We start from the raw sequence: 16,317 nt of genomic DNA on the forward strand, positions 1-16,317 counted from the left end.
TTCTTGTCACTTTGCCAGCGTCCAGCGAAGTCAAACATTCTTCCTGTGGAGTCGATAACGCGCAACGCGTTCACTTTCCTAGCGTCTATGTCAGCTATGTACAGATCTCCTGTAGGACTGAAAGCTAGTGCCGTGAGAGAGCCCAGATCCATGTTAGAGGCTCTCACGCTGTCATCTTGTACAGTGGACTGAAATCATAACAATACAGCACAATGAGAAATCATACCCATAGAACATGGTTCTCAACAACTACATACTGAACAAAGGATATTGGATGTGTAGAATTGCAAAAAAAAAAAAAAGACTAACTGCATCTCTATTGTCATCATTCTGATGATCCCAAAGAATTATCTAATGGTTAAGACGTAACCAAAGAGGAAGAGTTTTCCCGACACAACAAATACAGTTCGCGTGATACTCACTTTTTTCGTTTTGCTTTGTTTATCCTTGAAATCTCGCTTGTCTTTATCGCCAGTTCTGCAATGTAATGGAATTCCGGCCACTATCTTCACCTTCAGATCGTTTGTCAGCTTGAATATAACTCTATCGTCTATGAAGTGAAGACTGTCATCAAGGGGACTTAGAGCCAGACCGGTAGGCCACTGCAGTTGAGCCTAAGTGAAAAGAAAAGATAAAATATTATTACTTTTAAGTATCAAACCTCATACTTAGTATAATTACTTAATTTTAATTACCTATGTACCTACCTATTTAAAAAATATTTTTCAAGGAGAAACAAAACTAAAAATAATGTTAAGATTGGAAAGAACCTTCAAAACTGTTTTAGATAAGTGCCTACCTACCTACCTACAATATTTTAACCCATTCCCAATTGATTTAGAATGTAGACAATAGAAGCTAGGCATGATAGATATAAACTTACAGTAGAGGCTGGGAATGATCGGTGACAGTTAAAAGGACTCCATATATTATGATGCTTGTGATGCCCGATGAGAGTATGAATGATTCCCTCAGGACTAACCACACGAATGTTTGTGCCGTCAGCTATGAACATGGTCTTGTCGGCCTTTATTGCGAGTCCTGAAGAAATGACGCAATATAAGTTGTTAATCGTTTTGCATTGTAGAAATAAGAATGAAAAGTCCCTTTACAAGAATTAATTTGTAAGAACGCCCAACAATCGTGTGTGTATGCAATGTGCCACACAAAACGTAAATTTTCAATTGTTAGTGGATGTGACCAAATTACCTACAATAATTTAAAATTGAGGGAAATTATGAAACGGGGGAAAAACCACTCACCCTTAGGATGAGACAATTTAGCGGCCAGTGCCGGTCCATTGTCCCCGCAGTTAGTTTCATCGCCCGGAATACATCTCTCTCCAGAACCTACAGCAACCTCCCAGTTTATACTCGGGTCCGCCACTGATTCCAGACTTAGCACCCGTAGGATTTGATGTTTCTCCGCGTCTGATATGTAGAGATGACCGTCAGCAGGGGAGAGAGCTAGGTAGTATTGATAGGAGACTTGAGTAGCGCTGAAATTATCAGAAAATAACTGGTTGATATTTACAATTTTTCAAGTTTTACTAGTATACTCGTAAGTGTGGAATTCTGTGTGATGCAGTACTCGTTTATAACTATAAACTGGATATTAAAATACTTAGCTGGGTATCAAAATTTTGTAGATTTGTAAGTGTAGTCAAGCAATAATTTATATGAACGCCCGGAAACTCATGTGTATATGCAATGTGGCATACAAGAAACGTTTTACTAGTATACTCGTAAGTGTGGAATTCTGTGTGATGCAGTACTCGTTTATAACTATAAACTGGATATTAAAAATTAAAATACTTAGCTGGGTATCAAAATTTTGTAGATTTGTAAGTGTAGTTCAGCAATAATTTATATGAACGCCCGGAAACTCATGTGTATATGCAATGTGGCATACAAGAAATACACATCTTTGAATTGTTAGTGGATGTGTCAACATTACCAACAACAATAGGCTTTTAAAATTATTCATGAAGATAAAATTATTAATGGAAATTAGGAGGATGTGAGATTAAACAATATTAGAAAACTCGTTTATTTTGTTATTACCTCCAGATTCTTTAGGTGATCAAGTTATCAATCAAATTCATGAGCTTACCTCAACTGTAACACGGTGAAAACATTTCCCTCTGGAGTCAGCCTTCTAACCAAGTTGAAGTCTCCCACATACAAACTGCCGTCCGGTCCACTGGTTAATGCTACTGGAGTCAATAGTCTCGCATCTCTGGCCACCCCGTCACAATCTTTACACACGAGAGGGCGTTGCAATCCGGTTCCCATGACAACGCTAACCGTACGAGGGAATTCGTGTTTCAAATGCAGACTGGAGCCGTCACCTTTCTGGAGAATACCTGAGGAATAAAATACAATGAAACATATTAGTTGATTATCGTAGAGAGTTGGAAAATGTTATGGCTTACCAAGAAGAGTTGAAGGACAGAAATAAATAAACACCGATGTTAATTGGTCAAAATTGACTAGTCGGATACCGTTTATTTTCGGCACTGGATCTAAATACTTTTTTTGTCAAATTTCAAGCATCCCAGTTTATTATGTTGCCAAAAATTGCTACAACATTTCTTCATCTAGTTGCCTGTTTTTTTTTTTATTATTATTTTTTTTATATATAAGGAGAAATAAAACATGAATCGTACCTTCATGGAAATTATAATGGTGATGCACATCCAAGCTCCAGCCTCCAATATCAGAAATGTCCACATCGAAACCTTGCAGAGTGCAAGTTTGGGTTTCCCAAACGATAGAGCTGCAAGATTCATGCTCATAGCCGATAGAGATTTTACATTGTGCCACGCCATACACCTGAGGGGTTAAAAGAAATGTTAGGGTTAAACACATTCGTCCTTTTTCCTATTTCTCATCTTCTTCTTCCTCTCTCTCCCTTTTTCTTGCCGTTCTTCCTGTCTCTCTTCTTCTTCTTCTCCTCCTCCTCCTCATTCTTCCTCTCTCCCCTCTTCCTCTTTTCGAAATAGAACTTACTTTTTGCTTGTAAACGTTTCGCTTGTTCCACGTAAACACGTGAGTCAGGTTGGGGTCCGCCTCGTAGGTTTTAGTGTGAACGGATCCTTCTATTTCTACTCGTACATGAACTTTGACCAGTGATGCAGGGATCTCGTTATGAGTCAGATGAATGAGGATACTGGATAGATAGCCGGACGATAAACTACTCCTGTAGGTGAGATGCAAATCCGAGCCTGGGATTTGGATGCTTTCTTGGGAATGGGTTAAAATATTGTAGGTAGGTAGGTAGGCACTTATCTAAAACAGTTTTGAAGGTTCTTTCCAATCTTAACATTATTTTTTAGTTTTGTTTCTCCTTGAAAAATATTGTTTAAATAGGTAGGTACATAATTAAAATTAAGTAATTATACTAAGTATGAGGTTTGAAAAGTAATAATATTTTATCTTTTCTTTTCACCTAGGCTCAGCTGCAGTGGCCTACCGGTCTGGCTCTAAGTCCCCTGGATGACAGTCTTCACTTCATAGACGATAGAGTTATATTCAAGCTGACAAACGATCTGAAGGTGAAGATAGTGGCCGGAATTCCATTACATTGCAGAACTGGCGATAAAGACAAGCGAGATTTCAAGGATAAACAAAGCAAAACGAAAAAAGTGAGTATCACGCGAACTGTATTTGTTGTGTCGGGAAAACTCTTCCTCTTTGGTTACGTCTTAACAAAGCAAAACGAAAAAAGTGAGTATCACGCGAACTGTATTTGTTGTGTCGGGAAAACTCTTCCTCTTTGGTTACGTCTTAACCATTAGATAATTCTTTGGGATCATCAGAATGATGACAATAGAGATGCAGTTAGTCTTTTTATTGCAATTCTACACATCCAATATCCTTTGTATGATTTCTCACTGTGCTGTATTGTTATGATTTCAGTCCACTGTACAAGATGACAGTGTGAAAGCCTCCAACATGGATCTGGGCTCTCTCACGGCACTAGCTTTCAGTCCTACAGGAGATCTGTACATAGCTGACATAGACGCTAGGAAAGTGAACGCGCTGCGCGTTATCGACTCCACAGGAAGAATGTTTGACTTCGCTGGACGCTGGCAAAGTGACAAGAAGAACTGTAACACCACGAACTGCGCCGAGTTTGAGAAGAACTCTAAAGAGACGCTTCTCACGTCGACAGCAAGATTCACTTCTATCTCTGCACTCAGTGTATCTCCAGACGGTGTAGTCAATGTTGCAGACCAAGGCAGTCTTCATATACTTGCCTTACAACATTACCTACCAACCCATGATGAACATGGAGAGTTCAAGATTCCGTATCCGGCTACCAATGAGATTTACGTATTCAATAGATACGGACAGCATATAACTACGCGAGATATGACGTCTGGCAAACCGAGATATAGTTTCCTGTACTCGAAGAATACAAGCTTTGGGAAATTGTCAACCATCACAGATGCTTCTGGGAACAAAATCAACTTCCTTCGTGATTACAGCAACGTGGTAAGTGCTCGTATTCATGATTATAACATCTTCAGTAGTTTTAAATTTTCAAGTCTTTTTATTTTATTAGCACTTGAGATTCATATGTTCTAGAGTTAGAGTGAGCTGAACCGTTCTTCCGAATCAATATCGGTGATCAGTGAACTTTATTTTTTACTAGGTATTTATTATTTGAGGCCTTCAGTAGAAAAAAAATCATTGTTTCCTTTTTATGAAAGTGTAGGTAGTTAGAGTTTGATGAACTGTTTTTGTAGGTATTGTTTGCTATTAATATACTGAATGATGTTTGAATATTTTTTCCCTTGCTAAATTGTTATTTATATTTATACATAAAACATCAATAAAGGCTATTTTATTTTATTTTATTTTATTTTATTTATTATTCGTATTCTTCTTTCTTTCATCTAGGTATCTGCCATTGAAAATACACAGGATCACAAATCTGAATTGAACATTTCTGGTGTTGGTTTGCTGACGAGATTCGTGGAGAAAGGAAAAACTGAGATCGAACTGAACTACTTCAGCAACACTGGACTCTTATCAAGCCGATATGACTCCACTATAGGGGTAAGTGTAATCTTGATTCCAATAAAATTATAATAGAATAGAATATACCTTGTTTATCCTGCCAGAATGAGACTGAAAAGTCCCTTCACTTCCGCAGTCTAAACAAGGTCTTTTATTAGAGCCAAAATAAGCGAGAAGACCTTAGCTATTGAATATTTCTTTAATTACTGGGAAAATTGCTCTTTGGAATAGTGTTGTGTCTACAACAAGCCCAATTTCTTCAAACTTCAATGTATAATTTTTCCTTTTTTGCCATTTACAGGGTGGTACCACATTCCAGTATGAGTACGACAGTCACGGCAGAATATCCATGGTCATTTTACCTACCGGAGAAACACTGAACTACGGAGTCAAACTATCTCCTTACGATGAGCTTGAAGTTCAAATGGGATCCTCTCAAGTCACATTTGAGCATTTCAAACATTACCCTTACACAGTCAACATGAGTATGAGTGAGAATCAGAACAAACAACTCACCGTCAAAGATGGTAAGGAAAAGATGGTTGTAAAATTTTATCTCGGCTTAGAGACAATGTGCCTTTCCAGTCCTGTGCTGGCAGAATAAACAAGACATACAGACCTATAAATAAAAATAAAAAGTAAAAAGACTTTACCATTGTTGACGTATTGTAAAATTTTATCTCGGCTTAGAGACAATGTGCCTTTCCAGTCCTGTGCTGGCAGAATAAACAAGACATACAGACCTATAAATAAAAAAAAAAGTAAAAAGACTTTACCATTGTTGACGTATCCTTAAAGATATATTTGTCTCATTTGTTCAAGGTTTCTCAGGAACGAGCGATATCGTTAGTCACAGGAATGGATCATTCTCATTCCGTAACGCCCTCAGTGAAGTGACCGAATGCACGAAGAATTTGAAGCATCCAATCCTGAAACTGTCCTTACCTGTGGAGGCCGAAATCTTGCCCCTGTGCAATAAACAAACTCTGCAACGTGGCGCCTATACGAATGTTATGATGTGGAATTATACTTTGGTCGGTGATGCAGGATCCAATCACCAAACATTGTTCCGCCATTTACTGGTAAGCTCTTACGTATTAATTCAAAACTCGGAAATATTTCGACCGAAAACTAAAAATCAAGAAATTTATCGAAATTTCAAAAATAATACCTAATAAATGTACTTTTTCTCTCAGGTTAATAACACTCACGTCCTCGGAGTGAAATACGAACAGGCGAAAGCCCTGGAAACGGTGTACGACAAATTCAACAATGCCCTGTTGAAAATATCGTACGCCCAAACCGGCCTTCCCATGTCTTGGCAAGTGGGCAACTTCCTGAGTCCAGTGATGGTCAAATATGACAGATTCAACCGGCTAGAGCAGTGGCAATGGGGAGATCAACTCGAGAGATACAGCTACAAAAGACATGGTCTAATCGATGAGATTCACTCGAAACAAGACGGAGCTACCAAGTTCTCCTACAACGAATTACATCTGGTAAGAGAATAATTGTTGAGGTAGAATATTGATATGGAAATCAATCAGTACCAATACACCCTTATTTTTGGGGACAGAAAAACTTATCCATAGATATTATGTTTTCACAAAAAGAATATGACAACAAAGTAAAGTCCAGGTAATCAAATTATGACTGTATTTGTTAACAAATTGTGTTTTATTGGATTGTGTTTTCAGCTTTCCAATATCCAATTGCCCACGGGTCGGAAATTCACATTCATGTACGATGAACAATCAGGATTACGTCACATTGTCTTACCATCAGGAACGCGGCATTCATTCAGTGCTCAGCCCTCATTTGGATTCATCAGATATACCTATACCTTGCCGGGGTCTTCTCACCCTTATCTGCAACACTATACTGCAGCAGGAGGACTTTTACAGACTGTGTTCCCTGGAGGTAAGTGGTTTATTGTAGCATTTTTTCGTCTTTTTAATACTCTAATTTACCTAAATTATTTTTTGTTTTTAGACGAGCGGCTCTGGTTATCTAAAGTTGGATATTCCGTGTCCAGTTTGGTACCTCAGATGAACATGAAGACTGACATCTTGGCCAAGATCCTACCCAAGCAATACAACGTACGGCTGGGCCTACCGTTTGGTACTGCTTCAGGCTTCCTCAGCCATCTGACAGAAAATCTTCACAACAAACCGTTGACATCGTTGTCAAATTTCAAGGCCAACAATGTGTTGCGGGGAGCTCCATTCTTCTATGAGAAATATCCTCATGATCCCATTCAGATGAATTTATATTCTCATCGACTGAGTCCAATATTGAATAAAATATTCGCCAATAATATAGGTAAGTTGAATTATTATCCAAGATTCTCTGGGTCCAAGCTGCCTTAAATTCAAGAAATTCCTTTTACCAACCTACTTCTTGACTTATCAAGTCTCATGGGTTAATTTAAATAATGTAGTTCACTAAGATAAGTCGAACAGTACTTAGGTACAAGCATACTGAATATTTCTATGTCCTTTGAAATCTTTGAATGTAATTTTTTATTAACGCTTTTGTATTTCCCACAGGTTCCTCTGCTGACCCACCTCTAGGAAGTGGTATCATTGTATCCCGTAGTAGTGAAGGACGTGCTATAGTCCATAGCATACCCAAAGCCAATTCCATCTATCGCGATGTCTTTACTTCAGTATTCAACAATACCTACATCCTACCGTTCACCACGGTCGTACATGGTACACTCCAAGATACTATTTACTTTATCAAAGAAGATTCGTGGCGATCTCAAGAAGACAAAAATCAGCTGAAACGATTGGGATCTCAGTTTAATATTACGCCGGGGTCTTCTCACCCTTATCTGCAACACTATACTGCAGCAGGAGGACTTTTACAGACTGTGTTCCCTGGAGGTAAGTGGTTTATTGACGGTTGCTTTTTTCGTTACTCTCTAGTCTCTAGTCGTTTGTAAATTCATTAAAGAAACTAAAGTGTGAAACTACTCCTATAGTAAAGCGCGTTTATCTAAGTTTTCCCTTTTCTATCCTGTGGATTGTCTACGTCCATCCCTTGGAGTTGGAGTGTCACCCATTAGACATTAGATGAATGAGGAGCTTAATCATTACCCTATTTATTTGGATAATCCGATCTCTTTCCATTTTTACAACATGTTATTTCAGGTGCACGAATTTTATGCCGTTATTACAACTCTGGTCAGTTGGCGGAGATAGTCCACGGTGATGGTGCCACCTATTTCAAATGGTGGCCCGACAAAGGTCTTCCCTCTCAAATTATCCATTCCGACCGGGGCTTTGAATACCGACTCGATATGCAATTTGTCGGCTCCATGTTGACTGAACAGAGAATCGATTTCGGACTCAAGAGTGGACTGAATAATGCCAAGCTGACTTACGAGTACGATAGTAACTTTAGGATCTCGATGATCCAGGGACGAATTGGCGGACAAACTTTGATGAATCATCCTATCGAATACAACGCCAAGACAGGAGCGAAACAATTGATTGGCCAGTTTACGGTAAGTATCTCCCAAGTAGGGGAACATACTAATTATTTTGATAGTTAGAGTGCTTATTTGTAAATACATGGTTAAGTTAGTAAAGAGAAACCCTTTATAAATGTAAATTAAATAATTTATTGATTTTACCAATACCAGACGTGAATTTCACTCCTAGGACGATAATACTCCCATTGAAGAGTTTACTGAAATTATTTTCCCTTTTATTTTCAGATAAATTGGCCACAGGAAAATGAAATGACTTTGTCCGATATGACCGCTTCCTTCACCAGGATTAAGAATCAGCATTTCCAGGAGTACGGTGATGGTGCCACCTATTTCAAATGGTGGCCCGACAAAGGTCTTCCCTCTCAAATTATCCATTCCGACCGGGGCTTTGAATACCGGCTCGATATGCAATTTGTCGGCTCCATGTTGACTGAACAGAGAATCGATTTCGGACTCAAGAGTGGACTGAATAATGCCAAGCTGACTTACGAGTACGATAGTAACTTTAGGATCTCGATGATCCAGGGACGAATTGGCGGACAAACTTTGATGAATCATCCTATCGAATACAACGCCAAGACAGGAGCGAAACAATTGATTGGCCAGTTTACGGTAAGTATCTCCCAAGTAGGGGAACATACTAATTATTTTGATAGTTAGAGTGCTTATTTGTAAATACATGGTTAAGTTAGTAAAGAGAAACCCTTTATAAATGTAAATTAAATAATTTATTGATTTTACCAATACCAGACGTGAATTTCACTCCTAGGACGATAATACTCCCATTGAAGAGTTTACTGAAATTATTTTCCCTTTTATTTTCAGATAAATTGGCCACAGGAAAATGAAATGACTTTGTCCGATATGACCGCTTCCTTCACCAGGATTAAGAATCAGCATTTCCAGGAGTCCTCTATTGCCATTACTATTCATGGCATGGAAGTTTTCAGAATGGAGTTCGGATATGACCTGCAAAAGTAAGATTTTTCAAGAAATAAATTGACATCTTAGGGATGCAGTTAATTTTTTTTTTCTTTAGACTTTTCCGGGAATTCATTTAAGAAGTAAAAAAATCCAACTCACTTACAATTCCTTTACTGTCAAAATATTTGGCCAATCTTCAAGTTTTAACCAACTAATGGACGTAATTCCCCTTGCTTTTTCCAGTCGAGTAAACCAAATCCGCACCCACACGAGAAACATTGGTGTCAATACATATCTGAACGTGAAGAATTATACGTACGATACTGAAGGACAGCTAGTGGCCGTTGCAGCGCAAGAACCATGGGGCTTCCATTACGATTCCAATGGCAATATGTTATCCCTTATCTACAGGTATTTACAACTTACTGTTATGATGATGTCTCACCGTCTTGCAGAAATAGTATGAAGGCCAGTGTGAGGAGATTCAGATTACTACCATTTGAGGACAGATAATTCAAAGAACATCAGTCAGAATGATTCTCCTTGGGTTATTTCCTGAAAACTGGTAGACATTGACGTTGCGTTGTGTCAGGAACATTATTTGTTTGTACATTTGAACAATAAAAACTCATCTCTTATGTAGTAGGTCTAGGTTATATCTCCAAACATAGATACTAACATGACCTATAACATTTCATTTTTCAGGGGCAACACAATCTCAATGGCGTACAGTAATTTGGACAGAATAGAAAAGTTTGGTGATGGCATCTATCTCTACAACAGCAATGGTCTTGTTGTTCAAAACGCGAGAGAGGAGAATTTCCACTACAATGCCAAGGGCCTACTGGTAAGCATCATAATTAGAGGAATAAACACACATGAATTATCCACGTAGGGAGCTTATCCTTAAACAAAAACTCAGGGAGTTTGGCATCATTCATTCATGTCTATGAAATGAAACAGCAACTCTTTACGGAGAAAAACTAAAGCGCTATTTCCCGTATTTTTGCCAAATTCTTTTTCAACATTTTCGTATTTGGTAGATAAATTTCGTGTTAATATAGGCCGGGCGGCGCTTCGAACTCTTGAGGTTCCCGCGCCTACCGGCACGCTTGATAAAAACTGTTCTTATTAACTATCACACGTTGTCAATTTTTTTTGTTCCAGATTCGGGCTCTGAAAAAAGGCAGGTTTGATGTGACATATGACTACGACCATCTGGATCGACTATCAGTAAGGAAAGACAACTATGGCAATATCACTCAGTTCTTCTACAACAACCACGAATATCCCACCCAGGTAAGTAAAACTTTCAGGAATTACAAAAGGATGATTTTCTTCGTTCCACACACATCTTTGAGACTTTTATATGGAGTTATAGGTATGAGATTTTCGGAAGTAAACATAAATTGGTGATTATTAATTAATTTAATTAATTTTGAGAAAAATGAGGACCAACGGAATTTTTCTTTTTCTTCTACGACTTCTAGATACCGAGATAAATCGATTTAAATAATACTTCATCTTCAGCTTCAGACCAAGATAGATGTTGACTCTATCGCAGGAGTAGAAGTAGAAGTGAGGAAAATTATATGGTATCGATGAGGTTCTGGCCGTTCTGGTATATGCGTAGGGTATTATTCACGTCGGATCTAAAATTTACTGTGTTTGAATTTTTGTTGACGTGGAAACCTTCAATTCTCTTTTTAGAGTTTTTCTTTTTTTTTAGAGAGAATTTTTTTAATATTTCACGATTATCGCGTTCTGGTATATGCGTAGGGTATTATTCACGTCGGATCTAAAATTTACTGTGTTTGAATTTTTGTTGACGTGGAAACCTTCAATTCTTTTTTTAGAGTTTTTCTTTTTTTTTAGAGAGAATTTTTTTAATATTTCACGATTATCAAAAAACAATTTTATTTATTTTACACTATGACATTAGATAAACACTAAAAACAGATGAACTTTTCAACCATAAGTGGTAGAGAGATCCTTGTCTAGTGGTCACCTTTTACTTTATTGGTAATTATTACCTGGCTATTTATCTTTTTTAATACTCTAAAAAGATATAGATAGATAGCATAATTGAAAATTATCAAAAATGTAATTTAGTCATCCTTACTTGGCATCCAGGAACCCGAAAATGTAAACATTGATGAACTTCATGACTGATGTTCGAATTAGGTGTTTATGGTTGAATTCCTCATTCTTGAGTTTGAATATCTTACGAATTATGCAAAGACCTTTTTAGCTGAATTCCCTTTTTTCTGTGTATTGTTACAATGTTCCTTGTATTTTGCATATTCTTCAATAGTTTTGTTAGTTCTCAAACATTGGAGCTTGAGCTGAAAAATGCAAAGACCTTTTTAGCTGAATTCCCTTTTTTCTGTGTATTGTTACAATGTTCCTTGTATTTTGCATATTCTTCAATAGTTTTGTTGGTTCTCAAACATTGGAGCTTGAGCTGAAACAACGCTATTACTGTAGAAAAGGTACAACAGCTTGAATTAACAATGCTCATGTCAATAAAGTAAAATAGTTCCCTCAGTATTCTTATTTATTATTATTTTTATAGATAGTAGATACCTACTTTTTTACCTTGTTCTAAATTTTTCTTACCTTGTACTGAAATATGTTATTTGCAACATCAAACATGAGAATGAACGAAATGATTGACTTGGTTTACAATTAACCTTATGATACACATTTACATCTCTACCATAGAAGGTTTCAATTATTACAATTAAATAATCTGGAGTAATCCATCCAAATGAAATGGAACCTATCAATAATATAGTATCAAATTGATAAACGAAGAAACTTCTCTCAAGACACGTAAGCATTTCCCAATGGAACTTTCTGTCTGAAACAATTATTGTTAAGTTGCATTCCCATATTTCATATGATTTTGAAATGTATGCTAGTCTCTAGTCGTTTGTAAATTCATTAAAGAAACTAAAGTGTGAAACTACTCCTATAGTAAAGCGCGTTTATCTAAGTTTTCCCTTAATATTACTTTCCACAGCGAAGATAGAGAATCAAAGTCTGATAAAGTAAGTATCTGTTGGGAATAGAATGATTAGCTACTCGTATAATATTACTTTCCACAGCGAAGATAGAGAATCAAAGTCTGATAAAGTAAGTATCTGTTGGGAATAGAATGATTAGCTACTCGTAAATTGAGAGGTTCATACTAGACATAATAAAGATAGCGGAAAACCCCAATTTCTTATAATAATGTTGTGGTTCTAGAGATAGAGCGATCAGTGTGTGAACTATGAAATGTGAACTGTGAATGGATCTCGTTCTTATAATATAAGATTATGAATAAATAACACTCGCAATTTTCTCATCAACAACTCAATTTATTACCCACTATCCCCTAAAACAATAAATTGTTGATATGTGTTTCAGGTACTCGACGTACGAATCCATAGAACCAATACAATAATTAATTTAAGATATGGTACGACCCCGGACCGTGAGAAACAAAGACTTTTACATCACGCCAAAACGATTGTCCTGAACAAAGCGTGGCACAAGGAGAGAGAATACTTGAAAATCGGGCTACCAACCACGCGAGATTGGACTGGGGCCGAAATTGATGAAATCTACAAGGTAGGACATCTGGCGAACTACGATATCGAATATATTCGAGACATCCAGAAATATCCTGAACTCGCATATGATCCTTATAATATCAAATTTGTGAAGAAAAGTTCCAAGAAAAATAAAGATTAAATTACAATAACAATATATCTCATTTTATCGTTACTACCTATCAAATAATGAAAAGTTCCAAGAAAAATAAAGATTAAATTACAATAACAATATATCTCATTTTATCGTTACTACCTATCAAATAATGATAATAATAATAATGTAATGACAAACACACCATATTAATTATAATTAGGATTTTCAAATTTGATACATTTTGTAATCGAGTTGTAATTGTGTGCAATAAATACCCATTTTATTATTTCTGTAGGTACCTACTGGTCTTGATCGTGTGATACTTAAGAAACAATGGGTGGGATGAAATTGATTTTTTATTTTTTAAATATTATTTTTTATTTTTCAAATCATGTTTTTTTTTTTGTGGAAAAGTAGAGCTTTTTCACAACTTTCGTGGATATCACAGCATTAAAAGTGCCTCCTTTACTATTAATTCTCATCTACTCGTAGGTGTCATCAATCTTTTTACACTGGTAATGCAGCCACTGGTCGTTAGTCGTTACTCGATTAAAGTAGCTACTCAATTGTCCTCACGACGCTGAGTGCACCCCGAACTCTAAGCACAGAGCCGAAAAAACTTCGACCCCGCCGGGAATCGAACCCTTGACCTCCGGCGGACCTTTTTTATTTGTTAAATCTACTGTAATCACAGATTTTATTTACGAGTATGTAAGTAGGTACTTCGTACCGTGCATATATAAATATGAAATATATAGGGAATAACAAAACTTGTTTCTAAGTTTTTTTAATACCTAATAGTTTTCAATTGTTCAGTAGGTACAATATCAAAAGTCCCATTTCTATTTAGATTTTCTTTTATCCTCGTACAGTACCGATTTGCCTTTTTACATAATGGATTTTTCTCTAGCAAGGAGAACATACGCACATGATTTTTTTTTTTATATATATATTGAAATTGCATTTTACACATTCAGGACCTTAGATCAGGAGGTCCTGAATGGAGTTACGCCCTATGATTGAGAGCCATCCTGGGTGCTGTCAATATCTTATACCTATATTTTAGTCAACTTATCATTTCTTATCTTTGAGACTTTTATATGGAGTTATAGGTATGAGATTTTCGGAAGTAAACATAAAGTGGTGATTATTAATTAATTTATTTAATTTTGACATCCTTTGTAAATACTTTTTTACTTAAGTTATATATAAAGACTCGTAAGTATCCATTTTATATATAACTTAAGTAAAAAAAAAAATAAATAAATAAATTGGTGACATATCTATCTATTCCTTCAATCTGGGTATTGGTTGGCAATATCTCTCCATATGTCTCTGTCGTGTTGTGTCCATGCCTTTAATTCTTGCAGCCAGCGAAATCCATGATTTTCATCCCGGGTTTTCCTCTTCCTTGGGAGCAATAGATTCCTTTCAATAAAATCAGCAAATAAACATATGTTCCTGGTTTACTTTCAGGTGACTCATATCTACAGTCCTCGGTACGGGAAGCTCATATCCCTGGTGTATGATGAGCGAGGGTTCCTCATATTCGCCCAGATGTTCCGACACAAGTACTACATCGCCACAGACCAGTGTGGGACACCCGTCATGGTGTTCAATCAGTATGGAGAGACTGTAAGGGAGATCATGCGATCACCCTACGGTCATATAGTGTACGATTCCAATCCCTACATTTATCTCCCTATTGATTTCTGCGGAGGATTGCTTGACCAGGTGAGTTCACGTTAAATGAAATTTCTATCTTGGTCACTGCATTCTATATTGGTCACTGCACTCAAAGGATATACCTCGCTATTTAGCGGAGGAACTCGGCAGCGACTTATCAGCTTCTTCAATATTAGAGATTTTTTTTGTTATTTTTTGAAGATGTTGTTGGGGTTTATGTGATCCGTATAGAACTGATGCTTATAACTTACCTATAGCTGCTGATAACGCGTGCTTTAAATACTTCTTGAAAGCAACAGAGTTTATGTTTGTTTGTTTAGTTTTGTTTACGTTAAATGAAATTTCTATCTTGGTCACTGCATTCTATATTGGTCACTGCACTCAAAGGATATACCTCGCTATTTAGCGGAGGAACTCAGCAGCGACGCAGCGACTTATCAGCTTCTTCAAAATTAGAGATTTTTTTTTGTTATCTTTTGAAGATGTTGTTGGGGTTTATGTGATCCGTATAGAACTGATGCTTATAACTTACCTATAACGTGCTATAGCTGCTGATAACGCGTGCTTTAAATACTTCTTGAAAGCAACAGAGTTTATGTTTGTTTGTTTAGTTTTGTTTAATGTGGTTTATGTGGTTTACTTTAAAAAGTAGTTTAAATTATATTGGTACATTTTTCTTCGTTTCCCTCAGGTCACTTCACTCGTTCACATGCCGAATGGTAAAATCTACGACCCGTTGATTGGACAATGGATGTCACCTCAGTGGGAGAATATCCTGGATAGACTTTACAGTCCTCGACATTTACATCCGTACAGATTCAATGGGAATGATCCTATTAACGCTAAAATTGATACGAGGGATATTACAGGTAGGATGCCTATAGTACCTATTTATTTTACATTTGAATTCTTTTATTATTATCTTTTTCTTTTCTGTTTTTCACCTGCCTTAGGATACCGTCCGAGAAAACTCTCGGTCTCGTACAGCAGACATTTACATCCGTACAGATTCAATGGGAATGATCCTATTAACGCTAAAATTGATACGAGGGATATTACAGGTAGGATGCCTATAGTATTTATTTTACAAAAATTAATTCAGATAGAAATAAGAATATAGTATTTTTATCAAGACAATTACGATTTAAAGTTTTTAAATTGGTGAGCTTTCGATGTCACTCAGGACATCATCTTCAGCTTCAGACCAAGATAGATGTTGACTCTATCGCAGGAGTAGAAGTAGAAGTGAGGAAAATTATATGGTATCGATGAGGTTCTGGCCGTTCTGGTATATGCGTAGGGTATTATTCACGTCGGATCTAAAATTTACTGTGTTTGAATTTTTGTTGACGTGGAAACCTTCAATTCTCTTTTTAGAGTTTTTCTTTTTTTTTAGAGAGAATTTTTTTAATATTTCACGATTATCGAAAAACAATTTTATTTATTTTACACTATGACATTAGATAAACACTAAAAACAGATGAA

At 36.6% G+C, this 16,317-nt stretch overlaps 1 protein-coding gene across 1 annotated transcript; it reads left to right on the top strand.

The window, feature by feature from the left end:
- Nucleotides 1-3,212: 3,212 nt before the first annotated feature.
- On the top strand, nt 3,213-16,104 carry LOC103504889 (teneurin-a). Its single transcript, XM_008469186.1, has 16 exons — nt 3,213-3,239; nt 3,455-3,646; nt 3,921-4,499; nt 4,908-5,066; nt 5,329-5,554; nt 5,850-6,109; nt 6,224-6,526; nt 6,725-6,947; nt 8,183-8,538; nt 9,352-9,503; nt 9,694-9,861; nt 10,156-10,297; nt 10,618-10,749; nt 14,623-14,880; nt 15,524-15,701; nt 16,064-16,104. Exons 1-16 carry the CDS (start codon nt 3,213-3,215, stop codon nt 16,102-16,104), a joined length of 3,396 nt encoding a protein of 1,131 aa, XP_008467408.1.
- The last annotated feature ends 213 nt before the right edge of the window (nt 16,105-16,317 follow it).

This window comes from Diaphorina citri, unplaced genomic scaffold (assembly GCF_000475195.1).
Source record: "Diaphorina citri unplaced genomic scaffold, Diaci psyllid genome assembly version 1.1 scaffold138, whole genome shotgun sequence".
Lineage (NCBI taxonomy): Eukaryota > Metazoa > Arthropoda > Insecta > Hemiptera > Psyllidae > Diaphorina > Diaphorina citri.

Coding starts and splice junctions, on each gene's coding strand:
- LOC103504889 (XM_008469186.1), top strand. CDS start 3,213: ATGCAAATCCGAGCCTGGGATTTGGAT. Junction 3,240..3,454: donor TCCGAGCCTGGGATTTGGAT/GCTTTCTTGGGA, acceptor CTTTTCACCTAG/GCTCAGCTGCAGTGGCCTAC. Junction 3,647..3,920: donor AACAAAGCAAAACGAAAAAA/GTGAGTATCACG, acceptor TTATGATTTCAG/TCCACTGTACAAGATGACAG.